Source organism: Crocuta crocuta, unplaced genomic scaffold, assembly GCF_008692635.1.
Source record: "Crocuta crocuta isolate KB4526 unplaced genomic scaffold, BGI_CrCroc_1.0 scaffold282, whole genome shotgun sequence".
Lineage (NCBI taxonomy): Eukaryota > Metazoa > Chordata > Mammalia > Carnivora > Hyaenidae > Crocuta > Crocuta crocuta.
This window is the reverse complement of record NW_027529174.1, coordinates 6,223,010-6,246,995: the sequence shown is the minus strand read 5'-3', so window position 1 is coordinate 6,246,995 and position 23,986 is coordinate 6,223,010. Positions and strand designations below refer to the sequence as shown.

General features: G+C 38.7%; 1 protein-coding gene across 3 annotated transcripts in view; it reads right to left on the bottom strand.

Moving 5' to 3' along the window:
• FRYL (FRY like transcription coactivator) overlaps positions 1 to 23,986 on the bottom strand; it is a 268,402-nt gene that overhangs the window by 79,285 nt on the left and 165,131 nt on the right. For 2 of the 3 annotated variants that reach the window (XM_077757811.1, XM_077757813.1), the window contains exons 17-27: positions 21,590 to 21,761; positions 21,012 to 21,144; positions 18,180 to 18,287; positions 14,958 to 15,195; positions 13,695 to 13,880; positions 13,338 to 13,424; positions 11,912 to 12,180; positions 9,142 to 9,337; positions 8,186 to 8,310; positions 6,031 to 6,088; positions 3,688 to 3,779 (exon numbers count right to left, since the gene is read on the bottom strand). In XM_077757811.1, coding sequence (XP_077613937.1) covers positions 3,688 to 3,779; positions 6,031 to 6,088; positions 8,186 to 8,310; positions 9,142 to 9,337; positions 11,912 to 12,180; positions 13,338 to 13,424; positions 13,695 to 13,880; positions 14,958 to 15,195; positions 18,180 to 18,287; positions 21,012 to 21,144; positions 21,590 to 21,761 — 1,664 coding nt within the window. The remainder of the gene's footprint in view (positions 1 to 3,687; positions 3,780 to 6,030; positions 6,089 to 8,185; positions 8,311 to 9,141; positions 9,338 to 11,911; positions 12,181 to 13,337; positions 13,425 to 13,694; positions 13,881 to 14,957; positions 15,196 to 18,179; positions 18,288 to 21,011; positions 21,145 to 21,589; positions 21,762 to 23,986) is intronic. The other variant, XM_077757812.1, reaches the window with a different exon arrangement.

The window sequence follows — 23,986 nt, the reverse complement described above, 5'->3', positions numbered from 1 at the left end:
AAACACATTTATATTGCTGTACTGTTAAAACTCACATACAAGTGGGCCTGTGCAGCTCAAATCCATGTTCAAGGGTCAACTAACTGTGTATTAAACTTGGCACGGTCATGACAGTGTGCAACTTAATATACAAAAATTAAACGAACATGATTTTTACTTACAAATATAAAATAGATCATGCTTTTTAAATGTTTATTTTAAGAGACAGAGTGTGCGAGCGGGGAGGGACAGAGAGAGAGAGAGGAGAGAGAGAATCCCAAGCAGGCTCTGCACTGTTAGCACAGAGCCCAATGCGGGGCCTGATCCCATGACTGTGAGATCATGACCTCAGGTGAAGTCAAGAGTTGGGACACTTAACCGACTAAGCCACCCAAGCACTCCTAGATAGTGCTTTTCTTTTTTTTTAATGTTTATTTATTTTTGAGAGAGAGAGAGAGAGAGACACCATGTGAGTAAGGGAGGGGCAGAGAGCAGAGGAGACACAGAATCCTAAGCTGACTCCAGGCTCTGAACTGTTGGCACAGAGCCTGATGCGGGGCTCTAGCCCATAAGCCGTGAGTTCGTGACCTGAGCCGAAGTCAGATGCTCAACCAACTGAGCCACCCAAGCGCCCCTAGATGGTGCTTCTTAATCAAGACATTACTGCAATTTATATTATTCAATTCCATATCTGCTTTTAATCAACTATTCTGAGTGCTGAATGTTATTCCTTCTCTGGCAAAAAATACAGCTTTTCAAAATAAGGAAATGAGGCATATGGGACAGGAAGGATCAGTTCAGAAGGGTAGAAAGAAGAAAGACTAGTTCTATATATTCTCCTAGTTGCCATGCATATTCATATCATCCATTAGCATAATCAATCAAATATCCATTAGGAAGACTCTAAAACAGGTAGTACTGGGGATACAAAACTTTAAGAGAATTCAAGTACGAGGGCTAGTTTTCAAGTGTTCTAATACCCACGGAGTTGCCTCAAAACTCTGCAGTAATTTTTTCCCTCAGGCAAGGGCTCTCTGCCTGGAAACCACAGACCGGAAGGGCTCATCTGGTCAGAAGTCTTGGGCTCCGGTCTTGTTCCATCGCTTATAAAGGAATTGACCAGTAGCTACCTCAGAGCGTTTTAGTAAAACTATAAATGAGTTACTATATAAGAAGAATTAGTAAACTATTAAGTTCTATATACATGATTAGCTGTTGTTACATTTACATTTATTTTGATCAGCTTCTCCTTGCTGTATTTGAAAAGTACTTCTAAAACACATGATTTTAAAAGTAATTTTTAATAGTTGTGAAGAGCTTCTTATAAACATCGTGGGGCGCCTGGGTGACTCAGTTGATTAAGCGTCAGACTTTGGCTCAGGTTATGATCTCGCAGTCCGTCAGTTCAAGCCCTGCGCCAGTCTATGTGCTGACAAGCTCAGAGCCTGGAGCCTGCTTTGGATTCTGTGTCTCCCTCTCTCTCTGCCCTTCACCCACTTGCCCTCTGTCTCTCTCTCTCTCTCTCAAAAATAAACAAACATTAAAATAAATTTTTAAAAAAAAATAAACATCCTAAAGCCATGAAAACAAGAGTAAGGAATTGCAATGGTATTACAGCATCTTAAAAATACCAGTCTACAATAATAATATGCTGAATGAATTCATAATAAAATGTTGCCCTTTCCCCCTTTTTTTTTTTTGAGAGAGAAAAGGTGCAGCTGAGAGAGGGGCAGAGAGAGAGAGAGAGAGAGAGAGAAAGAGAGAGAGAGAGAGAACCCCATGAGGGGTAGAGAGAGAGAGCAAGGAAGGAAGTGGGAGGGGAGAGAGAGAGAGAGAGAGAGAGAGAGATCTGGGTTCACCCGAGTGGGGCTCATGTTCACCCCAATCAGGGCTCCAGCTCACCGTGGAACTCAAACTCAAGAACCATGAGATCATGACCTGAGCTGAAGTCAGATGCTTAATGACTGAGCCACCCAGGCACTTTTCTTTTCTATTATTTTTTTTTTTGAAATGTTTTCCTTTATTCCTTAAATGAGTGTTTTTAATTTCTGAGTCATGATTTATTATTGCATGGGAAACCAAATTTAATAGACTGCAACCTGACCCAGAATAAAACATTCATTCATCTAACAACTATTCATTGAGTACCTCCTATGCATGAGGCACATAGGAACAAAACAAAGGAACAAAACAAAGCCCTGCCTTTTTCGCATTCGGAATTCATTTTTGCCTCAGTCAAGGAAACTGAAAAGTCCTTAATAGCAACAGCATTATAGGATTATTTTGTCTTAAAAAAAAAAAATCAAAACCAAAAGCATAACTGTGTTCTAAACCATTACTGCTCAGTGGTGAGTACAGCTTTTGTAGTTGAATTTTAAATACACCAACATCCTGCAGTTTCCCCAAAATAGCACCATTCAAAGATTCTTCATTCACTAACATACATTAAAAGCAACAAAAAAGGAAAAGATCCAGATATGTATTAGGCTGTTGATTTTTTTGCATTAAGCCCAGCATGTTTCAAATTCTCTTTTCCTAACGTCTGTCCAAGGTCTTATTTTTGGTAGGACCAAAAAAAAAAAAAAAGAACAATGTTTCTTTTTTTTTTCTTTCTTTTCATTTACTATAAAAGAAGAGGTAATCAGTGGTTTAAATTCTCGTTAATTAAAGCTCTATTTTGAAGGCGCTTGTCAAAAGCATTTGATGTAAACCATGAAAGGGAGGGGGACTCAGAAGCAAGCAGGACAAATACCCCAGTAACAATACTACACTACCTTATTGACATTCTTTTTTCCTCAAGATCTCTTTTCTGTTACTTTTTTGGATGCAATCAGACCTTTTTTTCCCTCCTTCAATAAGCAGGCAGGCAACGCCACTGTCCTTCCCAAGGAAATAGTTCTCAACCCAAAGCTGATGGAATTTTCCTTGAGGGGTTGGTCTTAGTATCAAAATGCCTTTATTCTAACAATAACTCCAGGTTTTAGGTCTTCATTGGTGAAGGGTGAAAAGTTATGGATTATGACTTTCGTAATTTTCCCCCAATAGGGTAGATTAATAGTTGATTAGAATAAATTTATAAACTTTACAGTGTTTAGCCTATATATATAAAATGATTTCACAATCCAAAAGAAATTCATTTTTAAAATTAGATAAGATATAGTTAACTTAGGGGCGCCTGGCTGGCTCAGTCGGTTAAGCATCTGACTTTGGCTCAGGTCATTCTCTCAGTCAGTGGGTTCGAGCCCTGTGTCAGGCTCTGTGCTGACAACTCAGAGCCTGGAGCCTGCTTCGGATTCTGTGTCTCCCTCTCTCTCTGACCCTCCCCTGCTCGTTCTCTGTCACTCTCTGTCTTTCAAAAAAAATAAACATTAAAAAAATTTTTTTAAATAATAAAAAAAAGATATAGTTAACTTAGTCACAAAAAAAGGCTACTGTCCACTTGCCTAAGTTACTAGATTCCTACAAATATCAAAATCATAGGAACTTCAGACCCAATTTTTGCCTGAAGCAATCTATTACTAGTGGTAGATTTTTTCAATATGTTTTTTAGCCACTGGTTAATACTCACTGGTTAATAATGCTCACAGTGTTGCAGTTTTTTATTGTTGTTGCAAAGGTGCTTTTCTGTTTTTACATATTTCTAAGAAAAAAAAATACTATATTCTCAAATCATTCCAAAGTTTTAAAAAGTCAAAATCCAATACTGACCTGTGACTAATGACACCAGCATCTGCCAGCAGTTCAAATATTCGTACCAGTTGTACTCGTAAAATATCTCGACGCCTGCGCCGTTTCATATTCTGTTCCAAAGATAGAAAGATATTAAGTTAAAGTCCTTCAGGAAGTTGATAGTAAACTTAGGGTTTTAGGGCTCATTGTGATTATTCTGTTTGTGTGATGTAGACTTCGAGCAGACTCATGGCCACTGAATCAGAGAGACATGTGCGGATGGTTTGAAATGAATGAGCCAAATAAAATCCCATGACAGCTTATGTGGCAATACCCCTTGTGTGGGGAGAAAATAAAATCCTATAGTTACTTTACAGTTACTTTTAGGTGATTTGCTAATCTGACAACTTTAGAAGAACTGAAGTGGTTAGTCAACTGGTCTCACTGAATGCTAAAGGATCCATAAGATATTCCCCCAAATATAACAGGAGGGCAGGGAAAATAACATAAGGGGGAATGAAGAAACCCCAAAGACTTTGCTCATCCCAAAGTTTTCCACTCAATATTTTGACACAAATGCTAAATATACAAGAAAAAATTTATCTGATCATTATGGTATGAAGAAATTTGTCTTACTAGAGCCACAGTACTAAAGGTTACGCTATAATAGCTGTAACATCTCCACTGGATTCTGCTTCCAGTGGGAACTCATGAAGTAGGAAGAGACAGATCTGCTGTATCACTTTCTTCTATTGTTCATTATGTCACTATGATGTAATTTTCACAATACAGAGCAACTGGAAACCTACAAAATCCAGTTTCCTGCCCTCCATAAGCAGGTCAATTTGTTGATTAGCAGTTCATTACATTTACTAGTTCTTTTCGCTCTTTATAAAGTTGACAGCAATTTACACAGAACAGGATGGTTTCTGAGCAGCCTTTGAGGATTTCTGCAAAGTTTTAATTGACTTGTTTTCATTTTGTCTCCATAGACACTGTGAGTCTACAGCACTCAAGATAAATCTTACATTCAAGGCACATCATTGTACCTGTCTATTCACTTGGTACGGAGACTTTTTTCCCCTGAAATTCTGAAGTGTAAATATTGATACTTAATTTTGTTTCCAACTCCATTTTCCTCTAATAATCCTATACCTTCCATCCTATAGCATTATCGACATGATCGTTCTGAAACAAAAGTCTAAGCAATTACTAAACGGGGATACTATCGTTACTCCACCAGGCTAAACTAAAGAAGGGAAATAAAGAATTACAGATGTCGTCTTATTAAAGTTTCTAAAGAGTAGCTATTATCCCCATCTCCCTCTTTTGTATTAATTCCTCGGTGACATTAATAGCAGTGATTCTCAGTCTTTTACACCAGGCTCATCTAAGGTGGTTTTTAAAAGATTTATGGGCTCCATTTCAAGGATTCTCATTCAACAGGCCCAGGAATCGCTAATTTTTAGAAAGCTCTCCAGGCAATTCTCAGATGCCTATGCCAATGGTAACCACTGGTCTACTGGATAAAGTGGAAACCAGGAGCCTGTCAGGAGATAATTCCTACCTTGCCTTGCAGCATAATCAATCACTTTCTCCATAATATAACCATGCAAAAGACTCTGCAATGTCCAAATTCTTTCATAAAGTTTGCAAATGTTATTTCTCTGCCTAGAATGTCTTCCCCTTGCTTATCTATCAGGGAGCGTGCTTCAAACTTCACCTCAAATATTGGTGCCTCATGCCTACTCTGCCTCCACAGGCAGAGGCAGAGGCTTTCTCCTCTACAGTCTGTACAACCTCTTCTTACCTGTGACTTTATTAGAATGCAAAATACATCGTTACGGTGATGGTTTGCATATTTGTCTGTCTTCCTGGACCTGTGGTTTCTAAAAGTTGCTCAGGACCGAACACGAACCTATAGATTTGAAAACGTAAACTTGGGGCTGGCAAAATACGGACTTCACAGGCCAAATCTGGCCCACTGCTGCCTAAATAAAATTTTACTGGAATACAGCCACGCCCCTCTGTTTAGTAGTCTATGCAGCAAAACCCAACAGTTGCAACAGACATTAGGACCTGCAAAGGTGAAAATATTTACTATCTGAAAATATTTACTATCTTGCCATTTATAGAACTGCTTTCTGGCGATCCTGATCGTCCTCACTTTAGTCACAGCAATGTAGTATCTTTTATATAAGAGTTTCTGCCATAAAGAGGGGAAAAACAGAGTTTTGTATGTTAAAAAAAATGCTGAAAACTGCTTCAGATGATCTTTTACATATTTACTTCCCAATTTCTAACTTTGGACATAATGTATGGACTAGAGAAGACAAGTACCTGCCGAATAAATATTTAATGGTAGAAAACCACACGGCTCACCTCTGGCCTTCTTTCGAGTGCTTCTTTAATTATGGGATGCAATTCCTCTATTAGTTCCCTGAAAGAAAAATTACACACATTTTTAAATTAATCGCTGAACAGACATAATCTGAGGTGCAAATACGTAAACACTAATATAATGATGTGAAATGGCAAGCGCTAACCCTAACTCTACTGTTTTGGATGCCATCCTTATTGTTCTGTTTTGGTTACAAAAGAACATATGCACACTGTAGAATATCTGGAATGGAGAAAAAAATGGGATAGGCCACTTATTTTAATTTGCAGAGGTAAGTACCATTAAGATTGTTGTTCCATTCCATTTAGAAGCCCACACACACTTTATATAGTTGAAACCCTATCATATATGAGATATCCTTTTTCTCACTAACGTTAGCATAATGACTTACATGCCATTAATTTCATAATAAATTATGGATTTATTCATTGTTTTATAGTGGATACCACCTTTTTTCCTAACCATTTTCATTTATTACTGATTCATTAAATGTTATGTAATTTTTTAAAGCTTTCTAAATTATTTATTATTATTATGTTTTAATGTTTATTTACTTTTGAGAGAGACAGAGCTCAAGCACAGGAAGGGCAGAGAGAGAGAGACAGAGAGAGACACAGAATCTGAAACAGGCTCCAGGCTCTGTGCTGACTGGGCTGACAGCACAGAGCCTGACATGGGGCTTGCACCCATGAACTGGGAGACCATGACTTGGGCCGAAGTCAGCCATTTAACAGACTGAGCCACCCAGGTGCTCCTAAAGATTTTAAGTAATCTCTACACCTAATGGGGCTTGAACTTACAACCCTGAGATCAAGAGCTGCATGCTCTATTGACTGAGCTGGCCAGGTGCGCCAATTTTATTTAATTATTGCTACTGTAAATATAGCCTTGGTGAACATCTTTTTCTCCATTTCTGATTATCTCCTTAGGATTAATTCTTATAAACAGCATTAATGAGCTAAAGGGTATGAATTTCATGAAAATGATAACTTTATCTTTGTTTATATTACAACATTAAATTGTAAATGTGCTCATTGTGGATAACTGTGAAAATAAAAAAGGATAATAAGAAAATACAATGCATCCAGAATTTTGTCATCTGTGGGAACTACTGCAGATATTTAAAGTATTTGCCTGAGGATTGTTTCTCTTTATGAGAATTTGTTTTTTTAAGAAGCTGAGATCATCTTTGAATCCCATTTTTTTCTATTAGCACAATAATGTATTTACTTGTCATAAAATAATCTTCCAAAATTTCATTTATGGTGAATGCCACCCCACAAATACAGACAGACACATGGTAATTAGCTAACCTAGTCTCTGCTGTATGTGTTATCTCAGAGAGAAAACATCAAATAGCACCTCAGGTCCACAATGAGAATAAACATAAGGCCTAGCAGACAAGACAATGACCAAGAAGTATCTCAGGCAAAAATGAGGGCTTTTTTTATTAGTATAAAAAACATCAAGGTTGATATATAAAATATGTATGTAAATATTTCCTTTAATGTCTGTTGTTTTTTTTTTTTAATGTTTTATTTATTTCTAGGAGAGAGAGAGACAGCGTGAGCAGGGGAGGGTCAGAGAGAGAGGGAGTCACAGACTGAAACAGGCTCCAGGCTCTGAGCTGGCAGTCAGCACAGAGCCCGATGCGGGGCTCGAACCCACGAACCGTGAGATCATGACCTAAGTGAAAGTCGGACGCTTAACCGACTAAGCCACCCAGGCGCCCCAATATTTCCTTTAAAAAGAACCTAATTCTCTCGCAGAAGAACGGGAAAAGTTATTGTTTTTGCCAACAGACCAAAACTGTGAAATAATCACATCACTGTGTAAATAGGTAGAAAAGTATTAAAAATTTACATGGCATTTTATCATTTTTAGAACCTATTTATACATAGATAAGTGATTTTCAGGGTAATTTTGTGAAGAACATTGGGTAATTCTTACTTGTTCAATCAAAATGAAGAAATAAAGGATCAGAGACATTAAAGGACTCATTAAATGCTACAGGGCTAGTTACCTGGTAGGTGTCAGGACTGATCTGAACTGTCCTGATAGTAAGTCTACCACACCTTCTCTCCAATAGTACATTTGCTAGTTTGGTGCATAGAGAACTGGTATGAAGATAATTACCTAAAAGCTCCTGGGTTGGTCCTGCCAAGACCTAGAACAAGGGATTCTGTGATTTCTATGCTCTCAGAGCGCATCATTGGAACTATGTGCTTAAACAAGGATGAAGGGGATGGGATGCCGATAATCTGGAAAAAAATATATATTTATAGCAGCCGTTAATGACAGTACATCCGACTAAATAATCTGACATTTCATCAATATTTCATCAAGGGCCACGGGTAGATGAAATTTTACTATCAACGGGGCTTCAAAATTCCCCTCTCATGTGTATCATCTAAAAACATTAAATGATTTGTCCAATGGTTCACTGCAAGTTCACTAAAAGAATTTGGGCTCTGTAGCTCTCCTAATTTCTTACAGATACTTACCATCATAAAATAGGCTGACTCCCTCCATCTGACAGTCTATGTCTTTTGGTCCATAAAAACCAATTTAAAAAAATTACTTCTTCAAGAGTCATTGGTGTTAAAGAAAGACACCCAGGTCTTAAGCTTTCTAAATTTTCTTCCACCACCTTGCAATCTTGTGTGTCACAGCATGAAGACTACAGAACTGTTACTATCAAGCATCATTTGTATCACTACATAATTTAGGGAAATTCTACACAGGTATTTCTTGAAATGATTTACTCTGGATCCTGAGAAGCGTGAAAACTATAGAAAATAAATAAGGAAACATGGGGATGAAAATTCCTTTAAAAAATTCCTCATGATGAATTTAATGAGCATGACCCTTTATCAGTACAACAGTGTTTGTGCGTGTACATATATACATATAGACACATATGAAACTGATTCCCACAAGGAATCTATAGTCATGCAATTTCTTGAACTACTTTCATCGTTAGTACAAGTAATACACTTTTCAACAAATTCCTTTATTGTCCTGGAAAAGAAATTTTAAGAGCATTACTTCATGGTGCCGTTCCAACTCAGTGGCAGGTTGGGAAGACTTACTTTAGAATCAATGCTATAGCCACTATCGGGGGTAGACGCCAGCGTCTCAGGGGGAGAACACCTCACAGAACCCGCAGATGTCGAAGAGGTTGTGGATGTCGCCGCACTGCAGCAAAGGAGCAGGTAGTTTCTCCACAGGCCGATGTAGGAGTCACTGCCTGTGGTACTGTTCACTTTCTTAGCATTGACGGGGCTGCTAAAGGGGGAAGAGCGAGAGACACAGGGAGACATAAATAACACGACATTTCTTGAAGCTTCCTTGAACTAATGCTACATTCTATCAATTTAGGAGAGATGGTTACCATAAAGTGTTATGACTACAGAGGCTAAATCCCTGGGGAATGGTGTTAGATAGACATGAATAAAATATCTCACTGAACATTAAAACATAGCATCATTTTAACGTCACTTATGAATCTTGTGACCAAAGTTAATATTTTATCAGGCCACATTTTATAACTTATATATATGCTCAAAGTAAAAAAACAAAAACAAAAACCCACAAAAACAAAATGAAAATCCCCTTTAATCCCCCATCAAAATAAGTACTGTCTATTCGTTTACAGATATTCAATTCATATACAAACATGTTGACTATAACTTACAAACAATGAACAATGCTGTTTTTTTTTTTGTTTTGTACTTATGTACTTAACATGGGTTTTAAACATCTTCCACTGAATGACTATACTTCTGTGACACCACTTTTGAGGACTGTATGCTCTATTACAATAGAGATTATCAGGTTTTATTGTCTAAATTTTCATTATTGGGCATTTTAACTAATATTTTTCATACACAACACTATACATTTGAATAGATGCTTAACGATAAGAAAAATTTAACTATTTTTCTTGGGTTAACTCCTGTAAATGGAATTCCAGCATCAAAAGAATATCTACATTTTTAAGGTTCTGTCAAATGTCTGTCTTGAAACATTAGACCAACGAAATTTGTGGGAACAATTCCATAAATCTTTCCGAACACCAAAATTCTGCTGGGATTAAGGACTGAGAGCAAAACAAAACAGAAAAATACTAACACATAATCCTTGGCTTCAGTACATTTATACATGAAGATAAGCAAAGCAAACACACCACTTCATTAATTCATCAACAGTGTTTTACTATTTTATTTTATTTATTTATTTATTTATTTTTTAATATTTTTATTTATTTCTAGGAGAGAGAGAGACAGCGTGNTCAACCGACTAAGCCACCCAGGTGTCCCTTACTATTTTAGAAAATATTCAGGCATCAGTAAAAAAAAACAAAACAACCCTGTTAAAAAATCACTACCAGCAGGGCACCTGTCCTGGGTGGCTCAGTTCGTTGAGTGACCAACCCTTGATCTTGGCGTAAGTCACAATCTCACTGTTCAGGAGTTCGAACGTTGTATCACTCTCTGTGCTGATAGCACAGAATTGGCTTGGGAGTCTCTCTCTCTCCCTCTCTTTCTGCCCGCCCCGCCCCCCTGCCCCCGGCTCTGTCTCTCTCTCAAAAATAAATAAAAATAAACTTAAAAAAATATCACTACCATCATGAGCACTGCAGAAGATATACAATACAGAAATGAATAAAATAATGTCAGATGGTCCCAACTATGATGAAGAACAAGAGGAAATAGAAGGGTAGAAGGACAGGAGCCTCTAATTTAACCATGGTAATTAGGGGAGACTAAGATAAGGTCATAAGTGTTAAGCAAGGTGGCAAGTGTCAATTTTCACTAAATAAATAACATTCAAAACGTAATGCCTGAGAATCTACATAGATATATAATAAGCATGGGTACACCTACAGAAATAACAAAAATATCCATATTCAAATCCAAAAGGAGGAATGATTACTCTGGGTTGGAGATGTAAGAGAAGGCTTTAAAAAGAAGGTGGAATTTGAGATATAGCAGACATCAACATACAGAATAGAGAAGACACATTCTAGGTTCGTGTGAACAAAAACTCAGAGAGTGGAAAGTGCAGACACATGCAATGAACTTGGAGAAGTTTGTGTGGTTCTAATATAAGAAAACATGGACAGCAATGACAAAAAGCAAGGGAATAAGTACAGACTAGAGTCAGGTTTGGAGTGCCTTTAATGACCCTAAGGTGTTAGGTTTGTCAAGGTGTTGGGTTTATATGGGCAACTTATACAATGAGAAGCCTCATTCCATGTGATCTGATGAATGGAGTACCGGATAAAGTGAAATTGGGAACTCAAACTCAGGTTCAAAAATACTATCTTTAAGAGCAAGAAGAAATTAACTGCAGTTTATGATGACCTTGTTCAACACCCTACCACATCATCAGTTATTCCAAATCTTTACCATTATCCCCAATGCCATCAACACTAGTCCCTATCAGCAGATGGCCTTCCTTATAATGTCAGCAGGAAAAGCAAGGTCACTGTGCTCGGTGTCTCTTCACTTTGTACCCTTCCTGGCTATGCTTAGCTATATCCGGATCCACACTTCTCTCCAGATCCTCTCCTCTTCAATTCTTTCCTTCAGTACAGATTCATCAGACACATACTATGTACTAAGCACTGTGTTATTTAGTAAACTAACAATCTGGTGAGACTTAATTATATGAAAAGGATAAAGGGATTAGGAGACTACATCCTTTACATCTTTCATCTTCCACCTTAATACATCAGTACATTACGGCAGGTTATTTATTTGCGGAATTTTCAACTTGTACAACTTTTCAAATACATACTTATATAAAAGCTGACAGTCTACACATTTTAAAATTTACACTAGGAAAACAACTTACTTTATATCAACCTGTGGGGACAATAACTGAAGTCTTGTGTATGCAAACATCCACGCATAGCTCACAGCTGTACAGCAGTGTTTGGGAAGGTTTTCTTGCTTTAAAAAACTGGAGAGACTTATAATCCATGGGTCTTGGCCTTGGGTCACATGTGCGAACACCCATATGTGTGATGGGCTGATGACATCAAACTGGTGGCTGATAGGAGAAGAGTTCCATTCTGCTAATGTCTGTAAATCGATCGAGCTAGGGCAATACAGCAAAGTAGTCTGCGTAGAGAAAATGACAAAGGATTATCGCACATTTCAGTAACTTTCAGAGTTTTGCCATATGGATTGCATTAAACTGTAAGTGGCCTCTTGGTAGTTTCTAGCACAGAGGCAATAATGAGGTCCAAAGAAGGGTTTGAGGGAGTCGTTAATTCCTGAAATTGCATATAAAGGTTTTTTTGAGTACGTGTGGACATGCATTTTTCTGGAGAGAGATTCCAGAGCATTCATTAGTCTCAAAAGGATCTATAAACCAAAAGGGTGAAGAACCACTACTTATGTAATTGATATATGAATAATCAACTTTCATGGGCATACTAAAGCTGCGAGGGAATGAAAAATGGTCCATTAACTTTATGCTGATATGCCCTCTATGTACACAGGCAGAAGAGTCTACAGGATACAGACTCCCCTGCAGAGGAACATATTCTTAAATATTTGTTCAACAATATTCCAAGCTATTATCCTGAAGAGACAGAGATTTACCTTCAGAGAAAATTACGTGTTATTCAAACAACAACAACAAAAACAAATGGAGTCTTAAACAGAACAGAGGTTCAACGCTCTCTATCATTCAATAGATATGTGAATATTTATGGAATATTCAGAATATTCTGAATATTTACAGAAGTAGCCGCGATAAGCCAGGCATGGCTTTAGGCACGAGAAGAGAGTCATTCGTTATTCTTTTTGTTGGCATCAATCGTAGTTAATAATCTAAAGCAGAATTCTTTAAACTGCTCTTAGGTTTTTAAATCCATCTCTTAGGTTTTTAAAATTGTATTACTCCTTCCCTTGGTCATGCATTAAGTTGTGAGTTATAAGAGCCAAGTGTTACACTCAAAGCCCAGAAACCTTGTCTGTGTATTCCAAATGGGAAGGAAAAAAAAAACTTCAAGTAGTAAAGTTTGAAGGTTATTTTTATGTCCATCTTGAAATCTTGATGTATGACCTTTTTAAAAACATCAAGCCCAACTAAAAAATTTAGTTGCATTTGCTGACAAAGTGTTTTTCTTCATCTTAATGAGTCAAATTAATTATGACTTGGGCATAAAATATTTTCAATGCATTACATTTGTAAAGGAAATTCATGTATGCACGTATGTATGTCTAAAGTTCCAAGGTAAGACTGCATCACGTGAAATCATTAGAGTTACCTGATCGGCTCCAGTGAGATGTATGAAACTCTCAAGAATGGATGGGCTCAGCCTGTCCATCACATCTATGGCTAATTCATCATCACCCTATAAAAAAGTGAACATATGTCTAAAAATATTTAGGAATGAATCAGAAAAATAGCCAAACCTGAGAAAACATAAAAAACCTTCACATTAGCACTATTTGTTACAAATGGAATTTGAAGGCAGGTGGGTTCGTTTAGACACTGTCAAAAAGACTGTGTTATATAAGTAAGTTACACCTATAGGATAGCAACAGAAATGGAATAAGAATGGAAAAAAGGATAGTTTGTACATACTTCCACTAGATGATTAAATGATACAGCTAAATCTTACCTTAGGTATTTCCAAAAGTGCAAACAAAGCCCGTATTTCTCTAAGGACGCTGACGGCTAATCTCCTAGTGGCGGGCCGACTGCTACAGAGAATGACCAGTGCAAACCCTTCGACCACATGAAATACACTGGAACATGGGCTCCTCTCCAGAGGAGGGGGATGAGAAGCTCCATTAGCCACACCATGCTGTAAAAATAAGAAGTTAAAAATAAAATTGGTAGACATTCCAGTATAACCATTAATACAGAATAAACCAAATTATATGAATTACAGCTACAGGCCTGCCTCAGCTCAAGTAATTTAAATAATATTTAATTCATAAAAATATACCACCGTATAGGCCCCTGGGTGGCTCAGCTGGTTGAGCTTCTGACTTCAGCTCAGGTCATGAGCTTGAGCTCCATGTCGGGCTCGCTGCTGACAACATGGAGGCCGCTTTGGATCCTCTGTTACCCTCTCTCTGCCCCTCCCCTGCTCACCCTCTCCCTCTCAAAAGTAAACAAACATTTAAAAAAAATGTAACCATGTACACAGAGCTAAAAAGCATTTAATTGGCAGTCTAAGTATGATTTCTGTATGGGACTTCTAGCATCCTCTGGCTACTTTGTAAACTTGGAACTGACCCTGTTCATCACTCTAGGTCTAATATTTCTACGTGGAAAATGAGGGGACTGAACTGGACCATTTGAACTCCAAGTGTCGCCTAGCAGCACGGCATCTCCTAGGAGCTTGTTAGAAATCGGGACTCTCGGGCTCCTCTCTGTGCTCACTGCAGACTGAGAGCTAGATTGATTTAGATGATACTACTCTAAAATTCCAAGGTTCTAGGGTAATCCATTATATAAATCAAGAAGTTGACTACCTTTCATGGTAAAGGAGCAGACAAACTATATACGTGAAGCAGGGACTAGTGCCATGGGTGAAACAATCAAATAACGCAAATGGAATACCTCCAAACATTGGTATCATATCAGCTTTAAATATACGGGAAACAACCTAAATGGAAGCTAGAATTGCCTCTACTCTCCGTGTTCATTCAGAACCAACTGTTACGAAAGGAAGAAGGTTGGAAAGGCTGGATGCATGGACACTATATTTAACATCTGACCTGCAGGGAGGTTTAGTTTATGGGATGATGAACACTTCCAAAGCAAACAAAACCAATCAAGTGTTTAGTTTTCAAGAAATCGATATACATTAACATGACTGTTGGTCATTTCCCACTGACCACATACAAGGGGACAAAACAAAAGAATCTGGTACCTGGGAGTCCTGGTTTTTGTTGTGCATTTGGGTTGCCTGTTTCCACTGATTTATTAATTGTACCAACATCTTTACAGCATTATCAAGAAGCGTGGGATGGACATCAGTCACTTCACGAACAATAAAATAAACAAATCCTGACAGAACATCCTCCCGCCAATCTGGAAAATCAAGCATTAGTGCCTGCAGGGTATTGAAAGCCAGAGCACGCAGTTCTTCATCCATATGAATTGTGAGCCTACCAAGAACAAAATTCCATTAGCAAACCTCAGAACCATCCAAGTACTTTCATCATCTAAAACTTAAAACTAAGAACTTCAAAGAAAATGTCCTCTTCCCTGGTTTGTAAGAAGCATGAGGATGGGAACCAATGGTCACTTTTTGGGTGTATTCACCCCTAGGTTATTCGTGTGTTTACATTCACATAGGAATCTATTACTATTGGTTGATGTTTTAAAAAAAAATTCAGGTAAGTTTGATCATAATGAAAATGCACTTTAAAAAAATACAGATGGACATATGAGAATTACATTTTAAAAAATCTTTAATCCTTAAAATGCTGTATCAAAGATTACATCTGATCATATAATATCTAAGCATTATTTCACATTTATTTAGTCCTTTACTATCACTGGAAAGAACGCGATTCATCTCGGTCCTTCTTTTTATGCTGCTGAGGTTACAGTTAAATACAAGATGGCTGATTGTGAACAGGAAAATACAGTAAACCAAGATGAAATCAAGTTAACAGAAATAATTCTTGAAGGTGAGCATGAGAGTAAATCTGTAGTAATACCATAAATGGAGTGTACCTGGGAGGGAAATGGGGGGAGGGGGGGAGGTTGATCTAATACAGAAGTCCTTAAAGGGAGTTTAAGTCTAAGCAAATTAGAGAAGTGGCTATATAAAATTGCCTTTTAGAGATACCAAAACAATCAGAGGACTTGAACGTAATATGAGCTAAAGGATTTTACCAGAACATAAAGAGAACGATAAACAAGAAAAACCATAAAAGATGGCCCTAGTCTTGAAGCTACCAATATATAATACTCTGGGAGCAAGAGTTTCTGAGTTGGGGCTGAAGATTACTTTAGCAAGTGACCATCAGTGTTAGTCGTAACTCGAATGATGAAGATAAGTAGGTGATATTAAGAATGTGCCACAGTTACATGCTTAGGAAGCTGGGAAGGTGGAGTCATCCTCTGTCAGACAGGAAGAAAGCTGTGTGCTTTAGGTGGAAGGAGATATCATAGCCCTCACCCTGCCGAACTCAATTCTGGTCTTCACTAAGCCAACTTTCAACTGGCAATGAGACTGAAGAGAAAATTTTGTGTAGACAGACAGACTTGCAGAAAGTCCCACGAAGCGGCAGTGGTGACAGCAGCCCCTCAGAACTATCACAGGGGAACAGACTAAAGGGCCGAGTCCAGAGTTCGGTCTCCGAGAGCGGCACCGAGGGAGGTACTGTGGAAGAAGGGACTGTCTCCATGAGGCTGACTTTAAAGGTTATGTTGACATCCCTTAAATCCACACGCCCATCTTACACCTGTCTGTGTAACTCAGACTATCTACACAGGAGTTAACCAACCACCCTGTAGAGATCAGCGTAGCCTGGCTAATTTAAGGCAGAGGAATTAACTTTCCTTAGACATAACATACAGGTCTACAAATGCATCTGTTTTGTTTACTCGCTTTAAAAACATAAAAACAAAACAACCCCCCCCCCCCAAGATTTAGACATCGCTATTCCAAATGATCGGAATGGGGGACAAAAGAGAACAGAACCTAGAATCTTCCTTTCTGCTGAAGAAAACTAATTAGTATTGTAGGAAGAAGAAGCAAAGTAAATCAAGTCACATAGCTGTCACTGTTTGCTCCCTGCACTAGGCTCCTCCATCCCTACTTCTTAGAGAGGGAGTTTCATTTTGTGGGGGGCTATGGGACCACTAGCCCCAAAGGTACAGGTGAGTTAAATTAAGGGGAGTACAAACAGTGCAACTGAATGAGAGCTATTTACTGTTGTTCCAAGAATAACATTACAAATCATTAAACCTCTTTTCCTTCCCAAATGCTGACATGAACTTCGTAATTACTCAATTCACAGCAAAAATTAACAGAGTACAAAGGGATGGATGTTTCTCACGGTGCCAAGTTTCAAAGTAACCCCTTTGCTCTCCACATCATCCTGAAGAGAGACAAATGCTGTCCTGTATCTTGATGGCAACTGTGAAGGTGGAGTGCAGGGAGGGGACGGGTGTGTGCAATGCTAGGTGTTTTCTCAGAGGAGGTTAAAGGGGTTGCTAGAGAAGTCTATTAACTGTTCACGGCGAATTTAACTTAGGTCCCTGGTGCGTGCTTGGCAGCGAGTAAACATCTTTCAGTACAGTCAAGTATCACTGCTCTGTGACAGTCATTATACCTGGTTTTTCATTTAGAGTGGGGCAAGTGGACCGCAGCGGAGGGGCCAGACTGCACGAGGGGCTAGGGGGACACGGTCACGCCCCCTCCTTTACACGAGATCCGTGGCGGCTTTTGTCCTGCACTGCAGAGAGGAGCAGCCGTGATGTGGCCCATATGCCCTGCAAATCCTAAAACACTGACTATGTCACCCTTCACAGAAGCACGTTTGCTGACCCCTTACCTACGGAATCCCTACGTACATCGACAAAGCAGCTTCCGACAAGCCTTCAGCTCGACTTAGAATTAGCTTTGGAAGCAAGTGTTTAAATTTGACTGTCATGTTATTACGTATTTTATAAAGCTATGACAAACCCAACAGAGGAAAGAGAAGCAAAACCTTGAACCCTACAGGCTCTGCAATAGGAGAAATAAGTGAAAGCGAGACCTGGTCGCTACGCTGGGAGCCACAGAGGCGGCTGCAAGAGTTAACACAACAGTTAACTGCCTAATGGGCATCACCACACATCTACTAAGGAATAATGTGTTACCGAATCCTACGAAATATACTAGAAGGAAAGCTAGGAAATGGAAAAGTAGGATTTGTAGAGAGGAATCCGAAAGAACTTTAAAAGTTAAAAATGAGTGGGAGAATGGGTTTACAAAACATAAAAGACAAAATGGAAGTTTAAGTTCAGAAAGTGTATCAAGTATTGATCATGTCTTTGTCATTCTGTTAGTGAGAACAACAACAGGAGTGTATTCGAAATTTAAATGAATTGAAAGAAGCAAAAATTACCATAGCAAAGAGTGATTCTCATTTACCTTGCTAACAATTCAATGAGGTCAGTTCTGCTCATACCATCAGGAATCAGCCTTGGAATAGCAGCAATACAAGTCCTAAACAAATCAATTTTGGGTTTCCTTTCCCCTCTGAAAGATATATAACAGGATTTAATAAGCTTATTACATATGCTAGGCAATGAAAGCAAACTTGGAAAAATTATGGAAAGTACGAGTCCCCTCCCCCTAAAAAAGTTTAATATATTTACTATAAAAAGAATTCATACAAAACCAGGAAATAATTATCAGTTTACAAATAGACAAAAGAATCAAGAGACAACAAGAAAGAAAACCTAGCTGGCAAGCAAAAAAGATTTTCAGTAATTAGAAAACTACGGGAATGATTATGTTTTAATAATAAATAGGATTTGAGTAAATTATGTAGAATACAACTATTTTAAGTTAAAAATTAAATTTAATCAATATCTAACCTTGAATTTAAGAATAATCATTAAATCATAATAAATAATATTGAGATTATTAAATAACCAAATATTGGTTATTTTAGGAACCTATAAAATTAACAAAAAAAATTTTTTTTTTTGAGAGAGAGAGAGTGAGCAAGCAGGGGAGGGGCAGAGGGAAAGGGAGAATCTTAGCAGGCTCTGCACTCAGTGTGGAGCCCGATGTGGGGCTCGATCTCACAACCAGGGGATCATGACTGGAGCCGAAATCAGGAGTCTGACACTTACCCAACTGAGCCACCCAGGAACCCCAACAACAAAAAAAATTTTCTCATTTATTATTATACATTAATGAGGGTCTTAAAAACAGGCATTCTCATATTCCATTGTTAGTACTGTCTATTCTTTTTACTTTCAGAACACACACACACATACACACACACCATTAAATTTTTACAGAATTAAATGTCGATTTTGAAAATCTTGGTTCTTCCAGAGCCTTGATACAATTTATTTCTACTATATTTTCTTCTAGTTATTCAATGATCTTTTAAATTTTTACCTTAAGTATCTAATCTCTTAATACATTGTTTTTTGTTTTTATTTTGGTCTATATTTCAAGGTGAGGGTTTTAGTTTATTTTTTCCAATTTGTTCTTAATGGTAACCTAAAAATTCTCATGTAGAAAACAATTTGGATGTTTTAAGTGCTGGGGTCAGTATTCATTATAATGGCAAAAGACTTCCTACTTACTCTTAGAGATTTTATATAATCCCTCTTCTTTTTAGCTGGTTCCAATATGCACGAATTTCAGTTACAACAAGTCAGTTAAATAATACCAGTTTTCCTGTAAGTCACTGTATGTAAAGTTTCCTGTATGTAAATAACAGATGTGCATCATAATCCCTGACTAATCGTGTCACTTTTTCTTTTCCTTTTTTTTTTTTTTTAGTTTTATTTATTAAAGTACTCTCTACACCCAACATGGGGCTCAAACTCAAAACCCCGAGACCAAGAGTCGCATGCTCTTCCACCTGAGCCAGCCAGACGCCACCCCACCCCCAAACATGTCACTTTTTCCAAGTCTGTCGTGATTGGCCACTGCACATTTGTTACTCATTCACACAGCCAGCAAAACACGTAACCGAGTTGCTTCCTGGTTTCCAATGATAAACTCAGGTGATATTTTTACAACATGGGTGATCAAGGGAGGAAACTGCCCAATAGAGACTAAAGTGCAGCAGAGAGAGGAAAAGTGGTACCTCTGGAAGTAAAATTCGAATCAAACTTTACAGGAGTGACACAGGAAAGAGCTGGCGGGGAAGGTCAGCACGGCTACGTTGGGGGACTCCATGCGCACAGCCAGAGGATCCCAGTGAGGGCCGACTCGTTCACACATTAAGTGGTGGTGACAAAGGTTTTCCAGAGGAAGTTATGCAGAAGGGGAAAATGTCAAGACTGGAGGGGCGCCTGGGTGGCTCAGTTGGTTGGGCGTCCAACTTCGGCTCAGGTCACTATCTCATGGTTCTTGAGTTCGAGCCCCACATCAGGCTCTGTGTTGGCAGCTCAGAACCTGGAGCCTGTTTCAGATTCTGTGTCTCCTTCTCTCTCTGCCCCCTCCCCTGCTCACGCTGTCTCTCTCTCTCTCAAAAATAAACAAACGTTAAAAAAAATTTCTTAATTAAAAAAAATGTCCACATTGGAGACATTCTCAGAGACATTAGTAGACGCTAGTATATAATAACCGTCTAATAGTTAAATTGAGAGATCAAATATCCAGTTTGGTGTTCTAAAACCTAAAATTCAGACATTAGTACCTAAAAAAAGGTCCTCCCTTATTACAGGATATGTGGATTCTATTTGGCAAATAAAACAAGTTATTGCCCCACAGTGCATCCTCTTGAGGAGAAAAAGTCTCTGACATTAAGGGAAAAAGATGCCAGACGGCAAGCAGTGAGAAGCCTGGCAGGCCAGGGGGCTGAGGCACTGTCTTGAAAAGACTACTCCCATTATTCCCCTCTGTACCTCGTTACCAGGAGATGTTCAGGTTTTCTTTTTTGTTTATTGGGGTTCTAGAAATAAGAGTAGGTGTTTGACTTAACTAAGCCAACCATAGGCACATATATCAAGGGTAACTCAGATTTATCTATCGGTCATGGGACGGGTATAGGGCCCTGTTCACTGACAACTAAACAGGTCCGGGATGACTTCTGCTACCGATGCTAGTTCTATAATAGCACTTTGAAGAATACAACTGAGCATGCGGAAGGAATCGTCGTATCACAAGTTGCAGCAGGTAGCAATATGGGGCAGCTGCAGAGGAGAGGGTGAGGGAACAAGCAACAATCGACCGTATATGCCTTTTTATGAACACCGAAATGGCAATGAAGGGAAAGAGCTTCCTACATACGTGATCATATCTTCCGGCTCCTTATTGGACATCTGCACACTAGTCATACACATTGGTCTCCCAACTTCTTTGTCCAGGTGTCTGAGAATGCTATCTAAGGCTTTTCTCACTTGAGGATAGTACACTGACATCCCTGGGGGGAAAAATCTCACGGTTACAAAGTGTCAGATGTTAGATAAAGAACAATCATACTCACTTCCCATTGAAAATAAAAGCCTATCTTTAAATGACATCAGCTTATTGTTGTCACTAAGGAAGGAATTTCAACTGTGATATACTCTCCCCCTTAATGATCAGCATTAGTGTACCGGAGAGAATAGGTACTAAGCGCGGAACTAAAATTACTTCGAAGAAGTACAAAGGACAGTGGATAGTATCATGTAAGAAAATAAAGACTGAACTGGAAGACTTTCCATAGGAAAACTTAGAGGTATTATCTGAGTTGTATTCATTTTTATATCAGTCTATACTAGAAATAATCACATTAGACAAATTTATTTTAGATTTGATCATAAACGTATTCAAAAGAATATTGAACTGTATCACAAAGCAAATTATTTGGCCCAGTTAACACCAACCTATGACTTTTGCTTCCTCATCCGTCAAGGTTTTGTTGAGAAAAATCTTCTTCACACGGAGAGTGTTTCCCGAAGGAAGGATGACCCCTGTTGTTGGCATCGGCGGCTCACCGTCCTTCTGCTGCAAACTGTCTGCTATTACAAGGAAGACTCTGAGGCCTATGTTCATTCTCTTCAGGGAAAAAAAAAGGTGCCAAATCAAATCAGAATGTCAGGAAATATCCTTTTTTCATGTTAAAAACACCTCGTCAATTAACACTGCGGTGGGGGCAGGAAGGCCCTAGAGGACAACTGACCTTCTGCCCAACATTTTTTAACTAGTTCAGGCAGCATGATTCGTTTTAACACCAAATTCCTAAATGCCGTCCCCTCACTTCTGAGGTCAACTGGCTCTCCTATTGTCCAGAAAGCTTGTTTCCAACCTCTTCCTTCCTTCCTCAGCAATCCTGCGCTCCGACCATCCCCTCCCCTCTCTAAGCAGAGGACAGATCTCCGGACTGTCTTCAGGCTCTCTCACTACAAAAGCACCTCTTCTCCTTCTCCTTTGATCTTACGATGGTCGAGGGGGCACTGGGCCTCCTAGTTGCTAGAACCCCATCTGCTCTTGCTTTCCCGGGAACGGTACACCACCATTACCCTTCTCTCGCTTACGTCTTCAACATTTCCTTTCCACCGGGTACAGTCTGTTAACTGCTGTTAGCTATGCTCATCTTAATGGGGCAAGTCGTCCCCGTAATACTTTCCTGAAGCAACTCTCACTCATCAGTGACCACTTCTGCTCAAAAGAGTGGGCATTTTTCCTGCATCCTGTTTGACTTTTCAGCAGCACAGGACACCGTCAACTACTCCTTCTTTCTGGAAACACTCCCTTCCTCTGATTCAGCTGTGCCACATATGGCTGAGTCACCCCTCCTGGCACTTCAGGTCTGGCCTCCTTCAGCCCCAGAGTCAATGTGAGACTGCTTCAGGATGAGGGCCTCAGCCACCTTCTCCTCTCCTGATGTTTTCTCTTCCAAAGCAACTGCATGTATCTACGTGGTTTCAGTTACCGCCCACACCACATCACCTGTCAATTGTAAGCCTCCCTTCTCTGAACTAGGACCCTCAGACCCATGTGACATCAAAAAGATGTCTGGAGGTCAAAAGATGTCTCAAGTTTGACTCATTCAAGCCAAATGTACTTTCCCCTCAAACTCGGTCCCTTCTTAATGTTTCCTTTTCTCGATCAACATTCTTCTCTCCATCTGCACCAGCACTGTCTCACTCCAAGCTGCCATTTTCTCTGACCTATGCCAGTGGTCTCTAAGGTGGGTAGTGCAATCCCAGTGGGTGAGCAAGATAGCTCACTGGAATGCTGGAAGACAATAAAACTTTTATTTATGTATTTCTTAAATCTAAATAAGATTAAGATTTTAAGCTTTACTCATCTTTATATAGGACAGAGTACCAGTGCCCTCCCTTAGTCTAAACATCACATGGTCATGTCACATGGTAACAGAAAACATCCTGAAGGAAGTGGGAAAGCTCCATAATGTCCTGAGGTTCACAGAAGTACCTTCAACTTATTCATTCTTTTGGTGTGTTGCAATTTGCTTGGGTTTGATGAAATGGATTCACGGATCATTTTTTTCTCGCTTTAACTAAACTAGCTCTCGCAAGCTTAAAAAGATTCTTAAAAGAACATGGGGACTAAAGGTAATCCTAACAGAGTACATTTATAGAAAAGAACAACAAAACACAGAACTCACGCCTTTTCTACTCCTAGTGTAAGAGCTTCAATGAGGAAAAAACTTATATTCAGAAATAAACTTATCCAATGGGAGAAAGTGTTTTTGAAAATGGATGTTCAAGAAAATCTCTTTCATTACATGATTTTGATGCTGGAAACCATATTAAGTATATCATCTATAAAAACACTCATTTCTGCTCACTTTATCTACCTGGAAATAAGTATTCATGTATCTTAAAAACCCTACAAATGAAAAGCTTCAACAACTTTCCAACTTCTTTGTTAAGTACATAAATGTATGTTTTAGGATTTGATTATGAGGACCAGCACAGTAATTTTAAAGAAATAAGAAAACAGATAAGTTTTTCATATTCTCCAATGTCATTTGATTCTAGTGAGCAATTAGTTTGTAAAATCTTTTAGCAATCTAAAAACGTAAAGTCTAATAAGTGAGAGTTTACTAAGTGAATAACAGGGCCACAAAAGTAGGAAATATTTAATATTTAATTATTTTGCCTTTTTAGTTTTATCATAGTCTCCCTCTGGGGAAAAGGATATTTGCCTGTTTTGCCTCTAACACCTAAAAACAGTGTCTGACACATTTTTGGTGCTCAATAAATGTTAAGTGAGTGATATTTATTTTTAAAAATCTGGTACTGATATTGATA